General features: G+C 40.2%; 3 protein-coding genes across 8 annotated transcripts in view; 1 reads left to right on the top strand and 2 right to left on the bottom strand.

The window, feature by feature from the left end:
* The window catches only part of LOC310872777 (membrane-associated phosphatidylinositol transfer protein 2-like), a 55,252-nt gene extending 43,320 nt beyond the window's left edge, over positions 1-11,932 (bottom strand). For 5 of the 6 annotated variants that reach the window (XM_083784887.1, XM_083784890.1, XM_083784888.1 and 2 more), the window contains exon 1: positions 11,287-11,932. The gene's annotated coding sequence lies outside the window, so the exon portion shown is untranslated. Of the gene's footprint in view, positions 1-11,228; positions 11,265-11,286 lie in introns of those variants that run through there. The other variant, XM_083784886.1, reaches the window with a different exon arrangement.
* A 3,415-nt stretch (positions 11,933-15,347) lies between these two features.
* kmt5ab (lysine methyltransferase 5Ab) lies at positions 15,348-19,303 on the top strand. The gene is made up of 8 exons (XM_083783132.1): positions 15,348-15,519; positions 15,721-15,815; positions 16,202-16,346; positions 16,670-16,874; positions 16,958-17,045; positions 17,267-17,326; positions 18,533-18,723; positions 19,041-19,303. The coding sequence occupies exons 1-8, from the start codon at positions 15,510-15,512 to the stop codon at positions 19,249-19,251; spliced, it is 1,005 nt and encodes a 334-aa protein (XP_083639258.1). The 5' UTR covers positions 15,348-15,509; the 3' UTR covers positions 19,252-19,303.
* A 1,277-nt stretch (positions 19,304-20,580) lies between these two features.
* Positions 20,581-22,862, bottom strand: rilpl2 (Rab interacting lysosomal protein-like 2). The gene is made up of 4 exons (XM_083783133.1): positions 22,400-22,862; positions 21,750-21,901; positions 21,223-21,357; positions 20,581-20,723 (listed from the first exon to the last, which is right to left on the bottom strand). The coding sequence occupies exons 1-4, from the start codon at positions 22,697-22,699 to the stop codon at positions 20,702-20,704; spliced, it is 609 nt and encodes a 202-aa protein (XP_083639259.1). The 5' UTR covers positions 22,700-22,862; the 3' UTR covers positions 20,581-20,701.
* Between the last annotated feature and the right edge of the window lie 1,023 nt (positions 22,863-23,885).

The following is a 23,885-nucleotide window of genomic DNA, read 5'->3' on the forward strand; positions in this document are numbered from 1 at the left end:
AATAAGTCTCTAAACAACACGTTTCCACCTGAAATACAAGATTAGATGACCTTATTTGCAAATTAAACTTGGATTAATCAGTGAAGTGCTGGGGTTAAATGGGAGCTGCCATCCCTGTCTTTCTGCCTGGGTAGCTTGCTCTGGCAGAATCAACTGCAGAGAACAGTCTTATGTAACCCAGCCAGCAGAAGAAAGATACATTATTATCCGCACTTTTGTATCCCATTTTGTCAATACTTTTACTAATTCAAGCTGTGAACTTGCCTCAGAGCAGAAGATCATAATAGAGATAGACAAGCTGCATGAAGGGTTTTCAGCAACAAGAAGCTGATTAAAGCCACCTTGCCACTGTGGAGCCTGTAACTTGTCAGGAATGCCTCAGAATCTTGCCAACTCAGCTTTGAATAAATTACATTTACTCAACTCTTACATTACGCAGTCCTAAACTGGCTATTATGTGGGAGATTAAGCCATGTCTCTGGCGGGCCTGATGCCACTAACTGTTTGTGTTATTTCGCCAAGATATACAAGTCTGAATCATTGTGATTAATTTGCTACAACTCTGCCATCAGCAAACGTACTGTTGATATCTACTGTATGTGTGTGCTGTTGTATTACACCTTTAGTTTGGAAATAAAAATAATTCTGATTGCCAGAGTGGGAAACAGTTCCCAAGAAAGATATTGGGGAACCACACAGTTGGTAATGTCCGTGGCTGACTGTATCTGTATGTAATGTGGAAGTAAGCATGCCATGCTAAGATGTACAATAAAATGCCAATTGGAACAAGCAGCAACTAAACAATGAAGCAAAACTACAACTACATAAGCTCTGTAGTTTACTTTACATAAACAAAAGACTACAGTAAGGGAAACTATTACATTTTTGTAAGTTATTTGTATCCGTTTTTTAATGGGGTCAACTGCTACTTTGAGGTTGTATTTTCTACTTGACCATTGGCCAACCCCCCTTCTTTATTCCAGTTATCGTTGATTTCAGCATACGGTTTTTTGTTTTTCTACACTGCATTTCATACACGTTATACACTATATACTGTATATGCATGTTGAGTATGGGTGTTTGTTGTTTTGTTTTGTATTTGTTTTGTTTTATTTTGTCTGTTGTCTGTTCTTCTACATTCTACAATTTGAACATTTCAATAAAAATATTTGAATATGGGGTCAATGCAAATATGCAAGTCATAGTACAAGCTGCAGTGATGTTTCCCAGGGCCTGTCTCTAGGGTATTCACTTAATCATATCAGTCCAGATAATAGTATGGCAGTCACCCTTAATTAATTAGTTAATGTGAAATAAAATTGTGGGTATATTTTTTATAAAACATGTTTTTGAGCCCTAAGGCCTAATCCCTTTAACAGGGGGTTACCATGGAGACACATTGGTTACCAAGATGGAAGCAGACTGACGAAGAGAATGGAGACCAGACGTTAGCAGGACTGATATCTCCTTCTCCTGTCTCTCTACCTTCAACTTCCTACTGTCATACTCCTCACCAAGCCACTGTGTTGTGGGCTTTCTGGTTATGGCACGATACCTGTAGTGTAGAATCTAGATAACGGACTTCTTCCAAGCACAATCCTAAATACAGGCGAGGACTTGCTTCTGTTCTGAAATTCTTAGATAAAACCAGTGTTGGATATGCTAACCACAATACAATGACAGGCCTAACTATAATGGGAATGGCCATATTTTACAAAAGCAACTTAACTTTAGTGATCATATGAACAAAGTAATAAACCATCCATCCACCTTCAATCGCTTATCCAAAGTTGGGCATTTTTCATTGTCCAAACATTTCTCTTTGTTTGTGTGATCCCCTGTACTGTCTGTTCCAAACATTGCCTCCCATGCTTTTAACTGTGAGACAGGCCCTCTTGTGGCAGCCTGAATGACCCAGCTTCCGCTTCCGGCTAAACCCTTCGAAATAAAAGTTTAGCCTTCTTGGGGTTACAGACAGTGCACACCGCTCCAATAAAGGTCTGTGTGTCCCCCTGTCTGTCTGTTTAGAGTACTACCTATTGACCCCTGCAGATGATTTTCAGTCGCATTCGGGTCACACACTGTTGAGCAGCCTTCACACTAAGCAGTCATCTAATTGGGGTAGCATTCAGGTCACACACACACACACACACACACACACACACACACACACACACACACACACACACACACACACACACACACACACACACACACACACACACACACACACACACACACACACACACACACACACACACACACACACACACACACACACACACACACACACCCATTGACTATGCAACCCATTGAACCCTTCATGTGCTCTTAAAACTGAGAAAAAACTAAAACAAAATGAGATACATACTGACTGGCAATGGGGAGAGTTACAAATAGATTGTTAAACATGGGCTATCACGTCCACGTCTGTAAAAAGGATCATAGACTGACAGACAAACAGGTACAATGAGTACTCTCACAATAGGCATAACGGATATTGCATAAGTAGTTATTATTTATAATTAGCAAATTAAGAAATCTTAAAAAACGAATAATTATAAACTTCACCAATGTAGGCCTACCACTAGCTCACCAAGTAAAGAATTCACAAACCACCCCACTGCACAGCCTGTGCAAGTTTGTAAGTTTAACCAAGGATACCTCAAAATAAGTATCATAACAACACTACAATCTCCTCCTGGCTCCTGATGAACTTCCAAAGTCCACCCCCCCCCCCCCCCCTCCCCCTCGTGTAGTCAGTATAACTCATGCATTCTTCCCAAAGGTCTTCTACTCACAGCTGGAGAGATCATTGCTCTCTCACATTGACCATAAATGGCAACTCTCAGCAGTACTATTTACACATTTTACATGCTGATATTCCTATAATGGGATCTTCTGAAGTTATATTTTCAAAATATGCAGGCACCCTTAGGATTTCCCCAGGATCCCCCCCCCCCTCACCCCACACCCACGTACACACAGAACATTGAATGGCGATGAAAGAAGACCTCCATGACACGGAAGTCTTTGGTAAAGGGAGGGCATAATGCGGAGACTTCAGCCTGCCAGTGAAAAAGAAGAGGGGTGGGGGGTGGGGGGGTTAGCATCTGACAGTGACTATTTTTAGACGTGGAGAAATCAGGCGTCTGCGGCCAGTGGAAAAGAACGAGTCGCGTGGGTAAAGTGACAAGGAGCAGCGCTGTCGCTTTCATTTGACATGAACGCAGTGAGTCAGAGCGTGCTGACAGACAGAGACAGTGGAAGGCTGTGAGAGTGGTGGGGGGATGGAGGTACAGACTAGCAACACAAACAAAGTGAGCAGCATATGCAGCCCGATACCGCACATTGACACAAACTAACCAACAATTAGTGTTTGCACGCAAGATGCAAATAAGAGAATTTGACTAAGCAACACTTCCGCATGTTACTTGGGAGGGCAACATTTCTAATTCAAAGCAGACAAGGGCCTTATGCTTATTAGATTAGCCAGTCCAAACTACTGGGGATTTAGAACTTTATTTAATTTGAGTCCCGAGTTCCTGTGTTTCTACTAAACACACACACACGCACACACACGCACACTCCCCTGTTTCTTCTCTCCTTGTGCCCATCGGCCTTATAGAATTATATGACGTATCCATTCCCCAAATAGGATGCAGTGCAGTGTGCACACACTCTTCCTTGAACTTTTGCAGTCCCTCACACCTACTGTATGCAGGACAAGCGGTGCCTGTAGGGAATTAAGGGGACAAGGTGCAGACCCGCACCAACATTTACTCTTCTTCCTTTTTCCATTTGCCAGTCCACCATGTGGGAGCATTAGCAGCAATGTGTCATTAATCACCTGGCTCATCAGGGATGCGTGGGGACAGGTTGTACTGATGTAGTCCCCATCAACGGATCAACATCAGCATCTCATTTCTAAAGGAGCTGAGGTAGCAGGACTGTGGTGGGGGCTGTAGGTAGTATTGGGGTGTATGTACATACAGTACTAACTCACTCTCTCTGACACACACACACATGCAATATGCTTGCTCAATTGGCGTAGCACGTCGTTCATTTTACAAAAAAAAGTAGAATGTGTGGATAAGAAAACAAGCAAACATAATCACCAATAATTCATCATCAGCCATGTTTTCTTTGCTGATGAAGGGATACTCGGCTGAAACTACTATATTGTAGTGGGGGTACAGTCGTAAAGAATACTTTGAGAACCACTGACATAGATTAGTTTTACCTAAAAGAAGTCCTTCTTCTTACTGTTTGCTTATGCAAACAGAATTGTGACAGGAAAACATTTTCATATAATATATGAAAATGTTTTCCTGTCACAATTTTCTTATATTATAAGAAAATTGCATACTAGTAATCATGAGGAACATTCAACTAAGCATTAATACAACAGCCTAGACCAGGAGAAGTGGGGTCTGGGGGTTTCAGTTTCAGATGCTTCCCCTCCCAAATGAGCATACATGGCCAGTTAAGACTCACCCGTGTGCAAGTTAGGGTTAGGTCAGGGGTAGTAATGTAATTACGCCAGACTAACGCCACACACCCTCAAATGAGTAGTAGAAAACTAGAAATACTAGCTTTTTAGTCTTATACAATTCATATTAATGAATATAATATATATATTAAAAAACTTCTCCCCAAGCGTCCAAATTACCAACATTGTATACGGTATATCAGGGCATTTTCTGTTGCCTGGATGATGATTTGTTAATCACATCAGCCATTTAGTCACAAAGACAACAGTCAAATTGCATTTGATCAATTCAGCAACTGTGGCAGCCATGTTTGACATGCTGAGATCCGCCTGCGCAAGGACGCACGGTTACAGCTCAGTGGGCTTTAGCTTGCGCTGGTTTTCCGGATACTGCCGTTATCATCTCTAGGGCTTCAATTAACATCCTCTCCGCCCTTTCATCACTCCCCTCACATAGGGGGAAAAGGCTGGGCTTGTGATAATGTGTGATATCAAGAGACAATAATTATCTTTGCTTTCAAATTATTTGTGACCAAATTTGACTGAGAGACTACCATTGGAGTTTCTTTTAATTTTCGTTTTTTCATGTCATATGAAAGCAAATTGACGTATTAAGGCTCATACATAGTCTGGATTTTACACTACAACATGACGTCACGAGCCACGGTGAAGAGCAAACCACCGCCACCGCTCCAGCCCTTCTCTCTGTTTTTACTCACCACCGCTCAACGTTATTTTGCGGTGGTCAGCGGTGGTCGCGGTGGTCAGCTCACCACCAAAAATCCAGACTATGAATAGGCCTTTAGTTGTTCAGTTTGACCCACCAGTTTTGGAGGTATGGCTTATAGAGTAATGTCTTGCAGAGAAACAGCGAGTTGAGAAAACAGGCTTGAAAGGTTCACTTCTGTGGACTCTTAACACTACACCTAGCTACTGTATAATTATGTTTAAGCATTTATTTCATATTTACATGTCGATTTCAGCTCTGACACTTATTTCAGACATGCTCTAGTATGTGAAGAGTCTGTCTGTGCGATTAACTCATTTTGGGAAAATAAATAAAACGTTTTTCTCCTCCAGTGAAAAGCTGGAATTTGTCTCTCAGTCAAATCTGGTCACATGTTATTGTCCATCGCACAACTGTGTTCTTGAGACGTGTTCTTGTCGGTAAGCAACGTCATCGTACTATGGCATATACATTTTGTTTTACTGATAGCCCAGGGCAATTAACTCTCAAATAGGGAAACTTTCTTTCAAAGTGCCAAACCTTTTCAAATGGGCATAGCAGTAGGGCTGGGCGATATGGATCTTTTTGTTATCGTGGTAATAAATCACTGTTTAACTACAGTATGTCAGTATTGCGGTATTAAGAGATACCTAAAAAGGCTTGGTCTTGACTGAAATAAAAATATATAATAATAATATATAATGGGCATGGTGGCGCAGTAAGCGGCTTGCTCACTCCTCTTGCATTGAAGGAAGTATGAGCTCAGTTCGGGGCTCTCCCCAGGTTGGCAAAGGGAGTGTAGCGACCAGGATTACATTTTAGGAAATTGACAATGGCACCGGATGAAAAATGGGTTACAATATCGTGGGATGAAAATGCAAATATAAAAACAAAATTGCGGTTACGAACTCAATACCCCGGTATGCCTTACACACAACCACGGTATTGCGGTTATAACACCCAGCCTTACATAGTGGTCAGATTGGCAAAATGCAAGCACTCGATTCCTAATGAACCTGGTCGATTTGACATCAAAACTGTGGGAAGAGTACCGTGTCAAAGTTTTGGGGTTGCTCTATAATAGTCACCCAAGTAGTATTTTACTATGCCCCTACGGACAACCACACTAATTATTAACTGTAAGGATTATGGTCCTTGGAGAAGAAGAAAAAAAGAGCAAAGGCCAATCAGTGTAATACTAATTCATGTAATATAAGGAATACAACCTCAATAAAGCATATCCATCTACTATATAAAGTAAAGTAATGCAACCTCACTCTACTACTGTATAAAAGTAGTAAAGGAGGCCTGGTGGTATTTTAACAGTTTAACAACTGTAGTTCAGAACCACTTAATGATTTCTATCTCTGGTGGTATCCACCTTATCACTTGGCCCATGACACAAATTGTACTACCTCTTCATGTTGGAGGGGGTGGGGGACTCTGTGTAACGCAGTAGAAAATAGATCAGGAAGTGAGACGCTTCTAAATAACAAAGAACAAGTGGCTCTTCTAGATCTCCTTCTGTTCACCACATTGCACTCAATACACAGTGAGAGATTCAACACCTCTGTGCCAAAAATACACACTACAATAGAGGCCATGCATGAAATGAATGGCAAATCGAGTGGCAAAGTGAATTTAATGTCGTTTAACATCATTTAATGCAATCAGATAGGACTTTTCTGTTTGGATGTATGGGCTGTCAAGGACAGAAAGTATTTTTTCCCCTACTCAGTAGGCGTTCCCAGGTATGATGATGATGTCACGTGCATACCCTCTATAGAGGTCCTCCAGGTTATGATGACGTTAACAAAAGGTATTAACACACACACACACACACACACACACACACACACACACACACACAATGTGCTATGTGGTATTTGATGTTCTAAAAAGTTCAAATTCGAGATACAGTAGGGTTTCTCATGAAGGTAGCCTAGGTAATGTACAGTATTGTGTCCTAATGGCATGCCTTCTCTGTGAACGCCCGGAGTACGTTCTTCAGCTTCAATAATTGACACTGAAAGGAACAAAAACCTGTAGTAAGCAGCCACAGATGTCAAAACAAAGTTAACTGACAGGAAGTGTGCCTTGTTTTGTTTCCTGAGCTGAAAATGTGATTATGCAAGTGTGTCATTTGTCTTCTTGACAGCTGAAGGCCAAAGCCTAATTTATACAAAGTAATTGTTTAGTTTTTTTGCTGAAAACCTACATTTTCTTATAGATATGTTAGGCTCAACATACATACAGTATACAGATTATCACAATGTATTTTAGTCAATTGTGAACAATGATCAATAATATATTTTTTTTTTAACCTAAAATACAAAAATAGCATAATAATGAATTGCAATTCTTTTTTTTTATAGAGCTTTTCCAAGTGCTCAAAGCACTTTACAATGGTTCATTCATTCATCCATTGGGAGGTGAAGCGGCGAACAGTCGACGCCAGCGTCCTCACTTCCCACACCAATGGTGCTCACACCGACCAACTCATTGGAGGCAATGTAGGGTTCAGTGTCTTGCCCAAGGACACTTCGACATGTAGACAGGAGGAGCAGGGATTCGAACCGCCGACCCACGGATCATTGGACGACCTGCTCTACCTCCTGAGCCACAGCCTCCCTTCGTTTATATGATGTGATGTACAGGAATGCACATGCAGATTAGACACACCGACATGCGGAAACAACTGTCGGACATGCGGTCTAACATGCGTTGCTCCATGCTTGCGGTTAGGGTTAGGGTTTGAGGTAGGTTATCGGTCTAATGATCTCTGTTACACTAGACTAGATTATTGCAAAACACACCATGGCAGATTTAAAAAGCTATCCCATTTAAACCACCCCATCACTGCCCTCCTGTAGAACAACCCTCTAGTATTCTTGGTGTTTAATAATAACCCAGAAACAAGTCTGAGTTGATAAGACTGCACAAATAGTAGACTTAAGGCCTATTCTTAGTCCTGTTTTCGGTGAAGAGGTAGTTAGTAAAAACACACACAGAGAGATGTGTTGTGTGAGAAAGTGGTGACCACCGCGGCGTGATGTCATGTTGTAGTTTTTGCTGGTCAGCTCTTCACCGAAAACTGGACTATGATAGGCCTTTAGTGGAGCATCCCTGTCTGTTGATATGCAGTATCAATCGAGTTTCATATTTTAGTGACATTCAGGGTGTTCAGAATTCAATATTTTTCAAACATACAGGACCAAAAACAAAGAGGTGCACTGTAATAACTACATAGTGTGAATTTTGTTTAAATGTGACTTTTCAGAGATCTAATTTTGGTATGTCAATGCACCGAACATTTTTAGGTTTTTAGTAGTCTCACATAGCCAGACAACTATTCCACAATCTCTGAATGCTATATAGTCTGGAGCATGCTATATATGCTTAGATGATTTCTATTTAATATATTAGGATAAATTTGCACGACTGTAAAGACAAAACGGAAGTGGGGAGGAGTCTCCACTTCCGGTTTATATCCACGTCAGGTATATATTTTACTCATGATAGAGCTTCCTTTGCTCCAGACTGTATGAAGGAAGCATTTGAAAATTATGAGAGGCAACAGTCTGGAAACACGAGACTAGGTTTTTAGAAGTATCACAGGAAGTGGAATTCTATACTCAGACCAGGAGCTAGTGCATACTCCAGTAATAAAAAATGCCTTTGGCTTAGAAATAAATCCAAACTATTTGTTTAAGGAGAGACAGAAAGAATGCCAATTACATGTAGATGAGAGGGGTTTTTGTCCCAGAGAGTTTGCCTACAGGTTGCAACAGTTTAACATGTACTCTAGATTTTGTCCAATAGTCAACACTCAGTCAGACGAAAGGGGCAGGACAAACAGACAGGACAGAGCACCACAAGGTTCTATAGCAGGCTGTCAAAGCCCTGCCCACATAAAGAAGCTACATCACAAACAGGAAAATTGAATATTTATAAGACACCGATTAATAGGCGGATCCTCTGGTTATGTCAGAAACTAATTACACACATCCCCCCAACCTGTTAGGCATATGTCAGTGGAAGTGCAATGATCAAATTCAAGGTAAGTAAATGACGTAACAGCAACGGTCAAAGCCTCTATAGAGCGTTGCAGAACTTGCAGTCAGAACGACGAGGGCACAGGAAAGGAATTTCCCATTCATTTTTCCATAAACGTTTCAAAAACAATTTATTTAAAGACCCGCCCCTCAAAGGGGGCGGGACAGGCCAGAGAATATTGTGAAATTGATTACTATATAAATCAATACTTTTCAGCTTGTCATCTGCCCACGTGTCACCACACGTGGGCAGTAGGCACACATCTGGTTGAAGAACATGTAGCAATAATCATTTTATGACACATTTCCTCTTGTCATATCATATCCTGTGAGCCTGTGACTCACTGACTTTTTACAAGACAGCAATAGTTGAAATCTGCAATATCCAATATCTATATTTCATTATTCAGTGTTGGTTTTTATACATGTTTGAAATCTGAAATGAATATAAAGTAAAATGATCAGTGTTGCACGCATACGCAGGAACAGATGCAGGCCACATTGTGAACAGAACAGACATCAGATACATCAAAATAATGCAAGGATTCTGTCATTTTCATGTAGACTCTACACTTAGTTAACTTTATTACTCTGGGTTTAGATTAAATTAACAAAAATAATGACTTTAGAGATAGTCTTTAAGATCATTGTGTAACACAATACACAATGAATGCAGGCAGGCGTTAAAATGATGTTACAGTGTACATGGCAAGTTTTGACATGTCATACTGTGATTGCACTAGGGAAGCCATATATTTCTGTTGCGTTCTAAAGCCCTGGCAATGACAAGAATGCGCTGCAACATCCACTCTGTTGTAATTATTCCTCTGTTAAAATAACTTTAAGCATGTTTCTGGATATAATACAAATCTCACTTCTATGACTTGGTCACAAATTGGTCTCAGAATTAGTATTAGATTAGTATTCATATTCTATGTCATTTTAGAATACTGCAAATAAAGCAAAGGGTCATGGCAGTGACCTGGAAATAAAAACGTCTGGGTTTCCGAGGCTATGGCGGTGGAACATAAAGAAGAACATCCCTGAATCAGCTCCCGCCCCCAGAGCAATCACCTAGGTCTAGGAAACAGGTCTAGTTTCCACAGTCAGAACAGATTCAGTGACTCACCCACCCAGGCCTTGTCTTGAAGAGGGCTGAATCTCAATTCATAAACACAGAATCAGCCTTGAGAGAGGTTAGAGAAGTGAGTTTGAGAGTTTTTGTTGGAAAGATCAGTTTAGAGAAACCTTGTAGTTTAGCACTCTCTCCTCCTTTGCTTCACTTCACTTCATTACACTGACTGACCTCAGTGTGACAGACTCACACACAGCTATCTGTGAAAGCAACTACAAGGTATGAGACCACCCTGTCCCTGTCCTCCAAATATACGTATCCTTCCAATAACCTCCAGAAAAAAGAATGTCAGTCAACTGTTATCCAGGATAAAGACTTAAGAGGAATCAATGAGGTTATAAAATAAAGATCCATAAACCTTAGATAGACCATACATTTGAAAGATCACACAACAAGAAAGGTATCAGGAAACATGGCATCCCCCTCATGATTCAATACTGCATGAAACATTTCTATATTGTCCACTGTAATGTCAACATGAAATAAGATATAAGATGTTAATTATCAGCCTGGCCTACAGGTGTTGTTATGATGTACCAAAACGGCATTTAATAACTTGTAATACGTGGAGTATGAGTGGAATGTATGTTATCAAAGAGCAATGGCAGTGAAGCAGAGTAAATGCATTGCAACAGACGCCAATTTAATAAGTTGAAGCTTCTGTCCATTTCCCTAATAAGGGCCAACAGATAACTAGTATTATATGGTCAGTAATGTTAATAAGTAAGAAACATGTACTTTCGGAAATAAATACATAAATACATAAATAAAATAAATAGATGCAACAGATTCTTTACACCAAACCGGCCAGTTAGTTACCTAGCAACATCGCAGCATGGTAATCACAAATTGACGGCTTGCAACGTTCATCACGTACCTGGTCCTGCATGGGTGATACACCATGGACATATGGCGATACGGAACACTCCAGCATTCACCAAATCAAAGTTCATTGGTTGTTCTTTGTATTTTGTGCCATGGCACAGGCGACAACGGTTTCTTTACAACAGGCAGATGTGTTTCAAACAAATAGTACTTGGTGAATACGGGAAATTGTCCCATTTAGATTCTATTCTAGTATCGACTAACCTATCAATAACCAATTTCCTTTACGTCGCCACTTGACCATTCCTAAAAGGTATGGCTGCATGTAGAAAAAATGACGATGTGCAGAGAAACATCATCAGCCTTTTTTTGATGATCTGGATCACCATGTCCAGCCCAGGTCTGTTCTTGTTTACAAAATCTTGTTCACGACATCGTAGCACCGAGGACGAGGAGCCACAAACCGAAATTTCTCAATCGAAAGAAAAGGCCAAAGTAGCCTAGGTAAATGTCCTTGAATTTCCAAGCCACAGTCCACATGAGCTACTTGCGTTAACCGCCCGGAGAACAGCGTTGTGCTCTCAGGCAACGAGTTCCTGCAACCTTCTAAAATCCAGGATATAGCCAAAAATACGGATGAAGATGACTCGCCCTCCTGAGTTGTTGTCACTCCGAAGCGCAAGTAGCTTTTCAGTCCTCAGACACGATCCAGCGGATACGAGAAGTCACACAGCAGATTGTACTGCTCAGTGTAGGACGCCTCCTGTTGGTGCCCAATGGCATGACGCCTCCTGTTGGCTAAAACGTCTAGTCTTTTTGAGTGGTGCAACCACTCCAAAGAACAGCTTTGTCCCTATGGGACTATGTGACTATGAGTACCAATAGGGGATGCTGTTGCACCACTCGCTTCAGACTCGTCTGATTTTTTTAAATGACATGAGTGTAAGTACTGTACGTCTTACATTACATTATGAACTAAAACGGGTCGCCAAGTCAAGTCCAGTGCACACCGGTGGTTGCTTTCAAATCGCAGCTGCTAATGCTATCAGGTTTACCAACCGAAGTGGTGTTGTGGTCAGGTCATTCAATGGTGCTGCTGGCTACGAGTAGGTGACACCGGGCTCGTGTAACTACTTCTATGATTAATTTTAACTATACATGGATATATGACAGGTCAGAAATGGGGAAATGTTTACGTCACAACATTTCAACATCACGTTCACGAGTCAAAGCTCTCCGTCAGTAGGCCCATAGACATAAGTAGACCTACCTGTCACACTCACACCATTGCATCCTCTCTAAAAATCCACGCGATGGCAACAGTGTCTCAAAATAGTCGCAGGGTGCCACGACGAAGAAGACATTCCCGACAGTTCATTGGCTGAGCAGGCTGACTGATGAAAGAAAGGAAGAAGCACAAAAACAAACAGCGATCAAGCTTAGCCTCATGGAAGCGCATATATGCATAGGTTATATGTGTGAGAGGATTGATTTTTAGTAGTTATTCAGTTTCTCATCTTCACCAGTGCGTCATCCGAGCTTTACATAGTATTTTGGGACTTAACTCTTAATAATGCCCTCCTTTTTACCCTTCATCAAGTGTATCGTGACCAGGACAGTTCCACGGAGAACTCCCACTCCCAGTGTATTTGCTCTCTTCAGACTGCAGCCCGTAATCGCCGGGACGCCATATATTTTTGCAGCCGGTAAAAAGGACCTCATTGACCTTCCAGTACTGAATGAAGATGAACTTGACGAGATGTTTGTGAGAGGTTCCGGCCCTGGTGGTCAGGCTACCAATAAAACCAGCAACTGTGTGGTGCTTAAACATATCCCTACTGGAACTGTAGTGAAGGTTAATTGTTTCATAATTTCACCATTGTGCATTTATCCAGGCCTAAAATCACCAATATAATGCAACCATTTTGAGAACACTGCATGAATGTCAAATACACTTCTATTCATATTAATTTTGTCATTTGTATTGCTTTCCCTTCAGTGTCATCAAACGAGATCAGTGGATATAAACCGAAAACGTGCACGGCATATTATGAGAGAAAAACTTGAAATTGTATATAAAGGAGAAGAAAGTGAAATTCTCAAAAGGAAAAATGAGTCTGTGCAGAGAAAAGACCAGAAGAGGAAGACTGTAAATGAAAATTTGGAGAGGAAAAGACTGTTTAAAGAAGCACTGGCATCGGATTCTAAACCAGAATGACATGGATTGATTATATAAAAGAAATAAAAATGTAATTTTTAATGTTGACTTTATAGTAGCCTATTGTATTTTTGCATTTGCAAACTTTGTTTTCAATTAATGTCAAATTCCATTGAGTATAGGCTATACAAAAACTGTTGGATTGATCATGTTTTTGTTTTATTAGCACAAAGTCGTGTTTGGTGAGTAGTCGGTGTCAATCTAATGTATGAGTGAGTGAACAAAAGTAACCCACCTCTAAAGATAGGGAATGGGGAAGACAGAGGGCAAAATTCAGCATGCGTGTGTGATATATATATATATAATGTGTGATATATATATATATATATATATATCACACACACCAAATATCTAAGTCTGCCCTGGGATCTTTTGGTTAAGAAAAGTGTACCCTGGCAAAAGGTTGGTAAACACTGACTTGTATGAACTTTGAACAATGTCTGAGATTGCAAAGGTGCATGTGTAAAATCAGTTTAGCAGCAAGGCGCAGTTGTGCCATATCAGCTGCCCTCCCAGCTCTTCTGGGAAAAACAGGAAGACCAGGAGGCAGAGAGATAGTTGTTGGAGGGCTGTCAACTATTGTGAGAATATAAAACATTACGCCTCAATATTCCCATAAAGTGAAAACGAAAAATCCATAAAATTAATATAACTAAATAGAGTTTCAAATAGGTTTTATTTGTCACTAACAAACTAAAGTTACTTTCATGCATCTGAGCTTGTCCCTGTGATTCAATTATGGTAGAAATTGTATAACACCAAGTTGATCAAGCTTCCCAGACTATACTCACACAAATGCTGTTTGTCTCGCTGACATCAGACAGAAGAGCACAGCATCACACATTTTTTTAAATAAATTTCAGCACCAGATTAATTTATTCTCTCCTAACAAATCAGAAATAAATAGGCCACTAGATGTCTCATAAAATAATTGGAATTCATGTATGCCTATAAGGATAACATGATTTAGATACCAGAATAGGCTAGGCTATAAGTCAATTCCTGTCATGAGTGAATTCCCATTTGTCAGCCTGCCAGGACCAGGTACTGAAATACTGAAAATACACAAAGTATATGGCAATGTAGGCTATAGGTAAAGGAAAGGTACTATGTTTACCCAGGGTAACTGGACTAAGCTCAAGAATTTGTTTATAGCCAGGCCCTGCTCATGGTAGAGGTTCAATGGCACTTCAACAGTGTTAATTCTAACGTGCCGGTCCGGGGATACGAACTAGCGACCTTCCGATATCAAGACCGCTCCGCAAACCGTTCGGCCACCGCTGCGTTACTAATAGTAGTTAAAGTATGCCTATGTATCGCTAGATGTCAGCACTGTCTCAGCAATTAATCGTTCAGTGAGATCTGTACTGAGATAGTTGATTAATTCAATGGCAGTGTGGGGATGAGAAGCTTAGCAACCACACCAGGACTTGATGCAATTAAACCTGGGGCTGCTACAGTCTATGGTTGTGAATGATACAATGTTTATACCAAAAAGGTTTTTACCCTGTTTGCCTAGTAGAGTATCTTACCGGTAAGTCTGAAATGAGGAAACGTTTGTCTCTCCAGAAACCATGTTTATAGAATAGAACTAGCCTAAGATTGACTCTCGTAGATGTATTTACATTTTCAAATGGCAGTGCCACAGCAGCAGTACTGAAACGACCATAGAGCTTCCACCGTCCATGCGTACCGAAAGATAACACCCTATGCCCCCCACCCCCACAAATGAAATGAGTGCAACAATAGAATGATTGCAAGAGTTAGCATTGTTGCTAAGTGAGAAGCGGGGGCCAATGAGAGAGCTGCTGTCAGGTCTCCACGCTCCTTGTTTGGTCAAACAGCCAATCAGAGATACAGTAAGTTTTTTAAATCCACCGACGCTACTATCCAGAAGCACCAGGCAGCTGAGCAGCAGCAGCCACAACAGACATTACACACATAGAGGAACAGTGTTATGGTTGTCAAGTAAACAGTTAACTTTACATACCTAAACCCTCCGGAGTAGACACCAAAAGCGACCCCTCGTCCTTTTTGGCGTGTATTTGGAAACTGAGATGGCCAAAGGTAAGGTTGCTAGCTTAATGCTAGCGTTAAAGCATTTAAGTTTGAGTTGCATGCACGGACTATGTTTGCTAATGTGACGCTAGCTCACACGTTAGCCTTTGACATATGTTTTCAATTATTTAATTATGGTCCTGCTTGCTAACACTGTTTTTTTCAATTGTCCAATTATAGTCCTGCTAACTCTGGTCTGTATTTGTGCAGGGGAGAAAAAAACCTGCAGTAAACTCGAGAAGACTGTTGTTCAACACAAAGGCAGCTCAAAGGAGACAAAGGAAAACAACCCCGAAATGAGCCAGGTAAATGTTTAATAATAACGCCATTTTAACATTGAGTATTAAAACGTAGCATTACAGATACAGTAAGAAGCCCCAAGTAACATTAGCATTTTATAATTTACCAGTTGCTGTTTTATCTAAGCTCCCTGTCCCTGACAAGTATAACAACTTGTACGTTCAACTTAGAGGTTCAAGTAATTAGTGTATGTTAGCTCTGGAACTGTCCTCATCTAGTCAAACTCATGCACTTGTACGTTGTGCACATCAAACTGTGTGTGTGGCACTTAAGACACGTCATGTTACTAGTTACTAATGTTTCAAAATATATTAAATTGCATTAAGGTAATTATTCATTGGTTATGATTAATTTAATGTATACATTACTGAATTAACTGTTTCTATTGTAGGATTTCGGGAAAGCACCACCTACTATCCAGAGTCTATTGAGTCCAAACAAATCTAGATCCCCTCTGAGTAACCATTCAAGTGTGCTGATACAGGAAGGCAATGGGTCTGATAAATGCCATATTGACACTTCAAATCTCAAGAAAGGTATGGACTTGCACTTTAAGGTTTAATCTGGCAGATTTTATTTCCCCCCCTTCTGTTTACCATTTTTCTCAAATTGATTGCATTTCCTGACTGCATGACTATGGCTGTTTACCTCTGAGTTCGTGGACAGTCAGCAGATCCAGTTTAGTTTACATGACCCCAGAAAAATGTACTGTGTTGAATGGTGGTAGTGTTCGCTCACTGTTCAGACTTGCCATCTTATGACATATCCATAACCTTACAGAATTGTTTATTGAAGGATCCCCTTTCTCTTCCTCAACCCCAATGTGTAAGCCAACATGTTAAATTCTTCCTCAATGTAGGCAGACCTAATGAAGTCAACTGTGAGAGCCGTGATTCCAAAGAGCAGAATTCGAGAAAGACATGTCCAGTTCCAGGTTCCAGTGAACGCATCTTTGAACGACAGGAGAAGGATTCAATTTCACAAATAAACCCTGGACCTGCACCAGACAATGTTTCAGTGTCCAAAACTGGGAGGGGAACACGTCATAAAATTAGAGAGAAAAAGTATGTGTTAATCTTATTCCAGAGAAGCTGACCAGCTGTGTGACAGAAATAATTTCTAAAAAAACTATTTAACCACTTTTCAGAACGGAGAATAAGGCTTCCCAAAACAGAAAGGTCACAGACTATTTCCCCATAAGACGGAGTTCCAGAAAAACTAAGGCTGAGCTCATGGTTGGTATACATATGATGGGATAATCAAATGCATAGCTTATAAGAGGGAAAAAAAGTACTGTCAAAACGTTAATAGTAATGCAAAGAAATACTTGATTACCGGTATGCATATTCTCACAAGTAGCACCTGATTTGTTATCTGCTGCGCAATACCAATTAACTTGGGATTCAGGGAAAGTGTAGACCTAAATGAGTTGTATTTCTTTCCTCATTGTCAATAGATTGAAGAACACGAACACCTTGATGACCTTATTAAGAATGGAGTTGAAGAAGGTTTGCAGGCGAGTTGATTTAAATTTTTTTACAATGTGTTGCCATGGAAAGCACCATTGTCCTAATCAACCTAATGTATGTCTTGTAAGTTAGTTGTAGTAATGTTTCATGTGACACTTGAACCAGCTACTGTATGTCCTATGTAACTAGTGCTGCTCAGAGCACTTTATTGCCATCCTACTGCTGGCATTAAAGTGCTCTGAGCAGCACTACAGTTACCCCTGATGGATCTGTTGAGATGCATGTTTTGATTAAGCTGAAAATGCAAAAGTATTCCATAGCCGGGGAGCCAGTCACCCTAAATGTGAGGACCTGTGATGTCATGACATACTTTTTGTGTTTTTTTTTGCCTATTCATTTGGTCATTAAAGGTCCACAGAATAAGGTCTGCTATGCCGGAAACATCGCTAAAAATAAGTTATGGCCATTTTTGTACACCACACCATAGACAACCTATATAAGGCAAACATTTCCAAATCATGCTTTAAGTAATAATAATACATTTTATTTATAAGGCGCCTTTCAGGGCACTCAAGGTCGCCGTACAGGATAAAAACAGTGCAACACAGTTAAAAGCAGAAAAATAAACTAGGGCACAGCTTGCAGCAGAGGACACAGAGGTCACACAGAGTCATAGGCTTGCCTAAACAGGTGGGTTTTGAGGTGAGTTTGAAATATGGTGATAGAGTCCATGTTTCTGATGTCAGGGGGGAGGGAGTTCCAGAGGTGAGGGGCAGAGCGGCTGAAGGCTCTTGAGCCCATGGTGGAGAGACGGGCTGGGAGGACTTTCAGGGTGAGGGATGAGGCAGACCTGAGAGACCGGGTAGCATGTGACATGTCAAACTAGGGGGCTTTCATGATTCTGAATCCATTCCAAGCATTAGTTTTGCACGAAAAACACTCCTTGGCCTAAAAACGTCCATAGCCGTCATCACAAATGTGATAAGGTCAGCACATTTGTGGATATGACCGAATGGAATCAGAATCGAACCCCCTAGGTTGACATTTCACATGCTACTTAAAGTATGACATTTTGCCTTGTATTGGTTGTCTATGGTGTAGTTAGTATACAAAAATGGCCATAACTTTTTTATTTTTTCGCAGTTTCAGGCAGAGCAGACACCTCTCTGGACCTTAATGCCCAAGTGAATGGAGAGTCATGAAAAACTACTTTTAAACTCATCTAAATGTTTTACCTTGTTTGCCGTTAACAGATCCAAAACATAGAAGGAAAAGGGAGAGGAGTGTTTGCCCAAAGGAGGTTCAAAAAGGGAGATTTTGTAGTTGAGTATCATGGAGACTTATTGGAATTGGCGGACGCTAAGGAGAGAGAGGCCCAGTATGCCCTGGATCCTAACGCGGGATGTTATATGTACTACTTCCAGTACCACTGCAAAACCTTCTGGTAAGTCAGTGTTCACCACTCGGTTTCATAATATATATATATATATATATATATATATATATATATATATCTCAAAAAAGAGAACTTCCAAGGAAGGGACTGCACACTCCAGGGAACAGAGACGGACAACTCAAACTTATTTATTAGCACTAGTAAGTGTGCAGTCCCTTCCTTGGAAGGTTTTTTTTTCTCTTTTTTGATGTCTATGCCTGCTAACTAGACTTGCACCTCCTACGGGTCTTTTTGGATGTGCAGGAGTCCCTTTTTTGTCTATATATATATATATATATTAAAAAAAAATCTTCTTTCGTTTCAAGTGTGGATGCTACCAAGGAAACCACCCGCCTGGGACGACTAATCAACCACAGTAAAATTGGTAATTGCCAGACAAAGCTTCATGGCATTGACGGAAGCCCTCATTTGATACTGGTGGCCTCCAGGGACATTGAGGCAGAAGAGGAGCTGCTGTATGACTATGGTGATCGGAGTAAAGCTTCCATCTCCGCTCACCCCTGGCTCAAATACTGAACTGTTGGTATCTTACAGAAGTATCAATCCTTTATGCTTTTTCCAATGCTTTACGTGCGGTATGTAGATAGGAGCAATCATCAAAATACAGTCCAAATGTTTGTTTTATATAGTATCAATTGTTTTTATAGATATTTAGGATAGAGCTTCCACTCATGAAATTTGTATTTTGCATCTGTAGTGTTTTTATAATGCTTTTATACATACGGTTTAGCTAAATGTAATAGGTTGGGTGTCAACCGTAATTAGGAATTTCTCTTTGAAGTAAATTCTGCAACGTCAATTTCAATATTGTGAATAAGCTGCAACTGAAGAATAAATTGGCTGAGTTCTTCAAACTGCTACATGACCAATGTTTAGGGAAGTCATCTGGTTAAATGGCAAGAGCTGAGAGTGAATGTTCATACTGTCAACTGTGCTGAAATGACATTTGAGTATAAGTAGTTGGTACACTTTGACCAATATACTTAAATGCCTGTACGTGTACAGCTTGGTTTTTGTCGCAAATGCCTTTGATACTATCCAGGCAGTAAATATTGCATACACGGTCCTAAAACATCTGTAGCAGATGAATGAGTCTTAAGTACACCAATGCTTGCTCCCTAGGTGCAATTCTCCAATGAGATTTGATGGCATCTGATTAGTTAGCTGAAATGTACATTTAAACAAGTGGGTACACAAGTTAATGCTGTACACTGATTACAGGCATAGAATATGAAAATATGGCAGTTTCTTCACTGTTAGGTCCTGGTGTGCATTGTTGGGAAACTGTCTAGTCTGGCCCACCACACAACGCATAGAGGAAACTGTGAACCTTTACACAAAAAAAGCTAGGATGCTAGATGGCAAAATAAGCTAGACCCTTGTTTGTCTTGGGATCAACCCTTTGTTAGTTTATCTTCTTTACTCACCAGACAAGAGCAAAATAATTAAGAGGGCACCATAAGTGCACAGCAGAAATGGATATCAAACTGAAATCCTTTTCCCACTGCAAAAAACCCCTATTCTACAGTACAAATGTTGCCAATCCATGGCTCATTCTTTGCATCTCCCATTATATTAGAACAAATTCAATTGAGTTACATGAGTGGACGTTTTCATATGAACCAGTTAATTGAAATATTTAATTACAATTAGTAAGCATGCTTACATTGTTTAAGTTAATAAAAAATATGACATCTTCAATGAGGTTGCTGTATATAAAAATTATAATACAGAGACATAACATCAGTGCACACTTAAATACAAATAAGATAATACTCTCCTTTGGTTTGTTTATCACAACTTTCATGTAAATATACTATTTATACTGTGGTAATACACCATAATTACAAAATGGTGCTGTTACATTGTACCAAAAAAAATGCTATAAAAGTGCTCAGATTATTTGAAAAAAATATCTGCATACAAATCCTGTTTGATTTGACCAGTTCTTGTCACAGGTTATTCTTTATTTCCGCCTGAATGAAAACCTAGAAAGAGAATAATTGAGAATTAGCTAGACAAATGCATCCCTTCTGTGTTCTTTATTACCCACAGTTCTCAAGCCTACAAGTAAATGGTGTCTGTAGAAGCAAGGGGCTGCAGACATGATCACAGCACTAGTCAGATATAGGGCAGGTTTAAGTTTGCTCATTCAAGCATTCACAATGATTGTCAGCATTTGCACAAATACTGCTAGTCACAAGTTAACCATTATGAGACCAGTGATGGGTGGTGAGAAGAATCTCCCTGCTGGTTTAACATCACATCATGTGATTATGGCTGAGAATTTCCCTGAATACTTGCCATTTAGGGTGCACACAAATGTTGCTATGGCCAAATGCCCTGGTCCTCAATCTGCCTATCCAGTCACAACTTGTATCATTATTGTGAGTGACCACTAAGATGGAGCCCTTTCTGACCTGTCACAGTTCTAGTGTTTTGTTTTAATTATTTCCATCCAATAAAGCAGTGAACCATATTACTCACAGTTTACCGATGGGTGTTTTCTCCTCTTTTGGATCCTCCTTTAAATCATTTGTTGTGGCAGTAATGGAGTCTGTGGAGGGTGGTGAATTCAGGTCTACTTCCACCATGACTGATTCAGCCTTTGGCAGAATCCCACTGCATACAGCCAAATGATAAAGACAGCACATAAGTGTGTAGGCTCGGGGGTACAGCTGAACATGGTTTTAACATAGTTACTAGCCTACAATGTCGGAACAACCTGGATCTTAACCACTAATAATAATAATAATTTATATAAATCAATATTGGTCAGTGTAACACCACCAGGTTTTCTCAAGATTGTATCAAGAGAGATTATGTTTTCGGGGAGGACAATTTGTTCAGTTGCTAAAAGTTAATATTGCAAGATTTATTCTAGTGATTTGCACAAATTGAGGTCAAACAGACAAAGTTAACACATGCAGTGGTATCAACATAGTTTCTACTTTATGTACGTGTATAGAAAAAATATTTTTTTTTACTGTATCTTGGAGTGGATTTGTTTTCACCTCTTGTATAGCTGAAGCTCCTCTTGAGCTAACATAAGCTGAGCCTTTAGCTGGTTCCGTTCTTGGAGAACTTCCTTAAGTTCCTGCATTGTAAAGCGTGGTCTGTTGGGATCTTTCAAGTCTATCACCAATTGGTTTGGTCCAGCCGTTTGCTGTAAGGAGAGTAAATACATTTCATCCTAAACATTATAGGCTTATAGAGCTATAAAGAAAATGCATGCGCAAGACGCAAGTTATGTACAGTAACAGTGGTTCTCAGGGTGTGTGTGTGTGGGGGGGCACTGTTAATTGGGGTCCCCAGCTTCTCTTTATTTTGGGGGTCTCTCCACTCCTATATTCAGCTAGTCTATTAGTGTAGATTATCGTTTTACACAAACATTAAATTCCCATTCACAATGAATGGAGAATCTTACTCAGTGTCTGAGCAGTGTCTATGTAACAGTATGTTACGTCATGATTATGTACGACGATAAGAGCGCCCCTCACTTGACACGAGTGTGATTTATTTTAAATTAAAATCAGCTTAACAACTTTAACCCCCATCTACATTGTCATGAAAACGTTTGAGAATCCATACTATATGTAACGTTGTAAAAGTTATAAAAAAGTATAAAAGTATTAAGTCTGGCAAACGTGGCAAGTTCACTCACCGTGCCCTGCCCAGAGGAACTTTCTTTTACGATTCTGTCCAATTCGCTCTTGAAGTTATCTCGCTCCATTTTCAGCTCTTCTATTGACAAGTTGTACTTATTGACTAAAGTCTCAAACATTTCCAAAACCCTGACAATTCTGAATTGCAGGTCCGAAACCTCCTCACCCGTGTTGCTTATTTTCAGTAAATCTCTGCCGATTACGTAGGAAATGTCATAAACATCTTGGACTGTGAGCTGAAACGCGTCCTTCTCGAAAGCCAAAGCAGGAGAGTACTCTTCACGTAACTCCATTGTCATAGACTTTCGGAGTGCCTCAAAATCGGAGTACTTTACTACACCGTTCACTTGCCTACAATGTTACTTTGTAAGAGTTGTTTATATCCTACTTTTACTCTTGGATGAGTACTGTACAAGTTCCACCACTAAAGCGTCTATCGTTTCCTCATTACCAACCCTCACTTCCCCCTAGGGCATCAACCAATGGCGTGCCTGGTGCACAGTGGAGGAGGGCGAAGTATCCCTGGCGACAGGTGAAAACAATGCGAACAATGAAAAATCAGGTGACAGAGCACGTGATGTGGTTATCATCAAGATTCATTTCTCTGATTCTTTCTGGCAGAGAGAGAGAGAGAGATGCCAATGCCAATACAAATGCTTGACAAGAACATGGCAAAGTAAAGATGAGAATGTATTAGAATTTATGATCAAACATTAAAGGACCACTTCACCAATTTTCAACCTATATTCATATAATAGGTCCTCACTAATAATCATGATAAAATGGCACAATGTTTTTTCCACTCAGTCTGTGTCTCATAGGAGGGCTGTGGGCAGTTCAGAAACCCGTCCACCAGTGACATCGATGGGGAATCCAAGCTAACAAAAACTGCAAGCTTTCTAATCCTGAAAAGTTGCAATGTGAAAGTGGTAGCCATCGTGGACGGGTTTCTGAACTGACCTCCTCATATGAGACACAGACTGAGTAGAAAAGTGGTCCTTTAACGAAATATTGTCACAATAGATATTACCAGTACATTTGTACATATGCCTAGTCTAAGGCACTCTTTGAGAGGAGGTATCAGAGAGATCTCAGTTAGGTTTTGCAATATTCAGTCATTGGAGAACGAAAAGAAAAAAGCACATTTAGTAAGGAGTCCAGGGATTTGTTCTACATCAACATATCACACACCTTCTATTGAGATCAGATCCGACACTAATTGATTGTTGGAGGCTTGGTTGGAGCACATCTTCAAGAGTCCAGTGTTATTAATGGATGAAGATGTCTCATGGATGTTGTTCTATCAACTTTAGTTATCAACAAGTGTGAGTCTGCTCAACTTACCTATGATACTTTCTTGGCATGTTGTGAATGAAAGACCATTATAACAAAATGTGGCTTTTCACGGTGTAAGTAGAAGTTTTCAGGAAAACATGCTAAAACTTAATGTACATGAAACAGAACTCAATTGTAAAATTCATCATC

The sequence above is a fragment of the Protomyctophum parallelum genome (assembly GCF_964188405.1).
Source record: "Protomyctophum parallelum genome assembly, chromosome: 15".
NCBI lineage: Eukaryota > Metazoa > Chordata > Actinopteri > Myctophiformes > Myctophidae > Protomyctophum > Protomyctophum parallelum.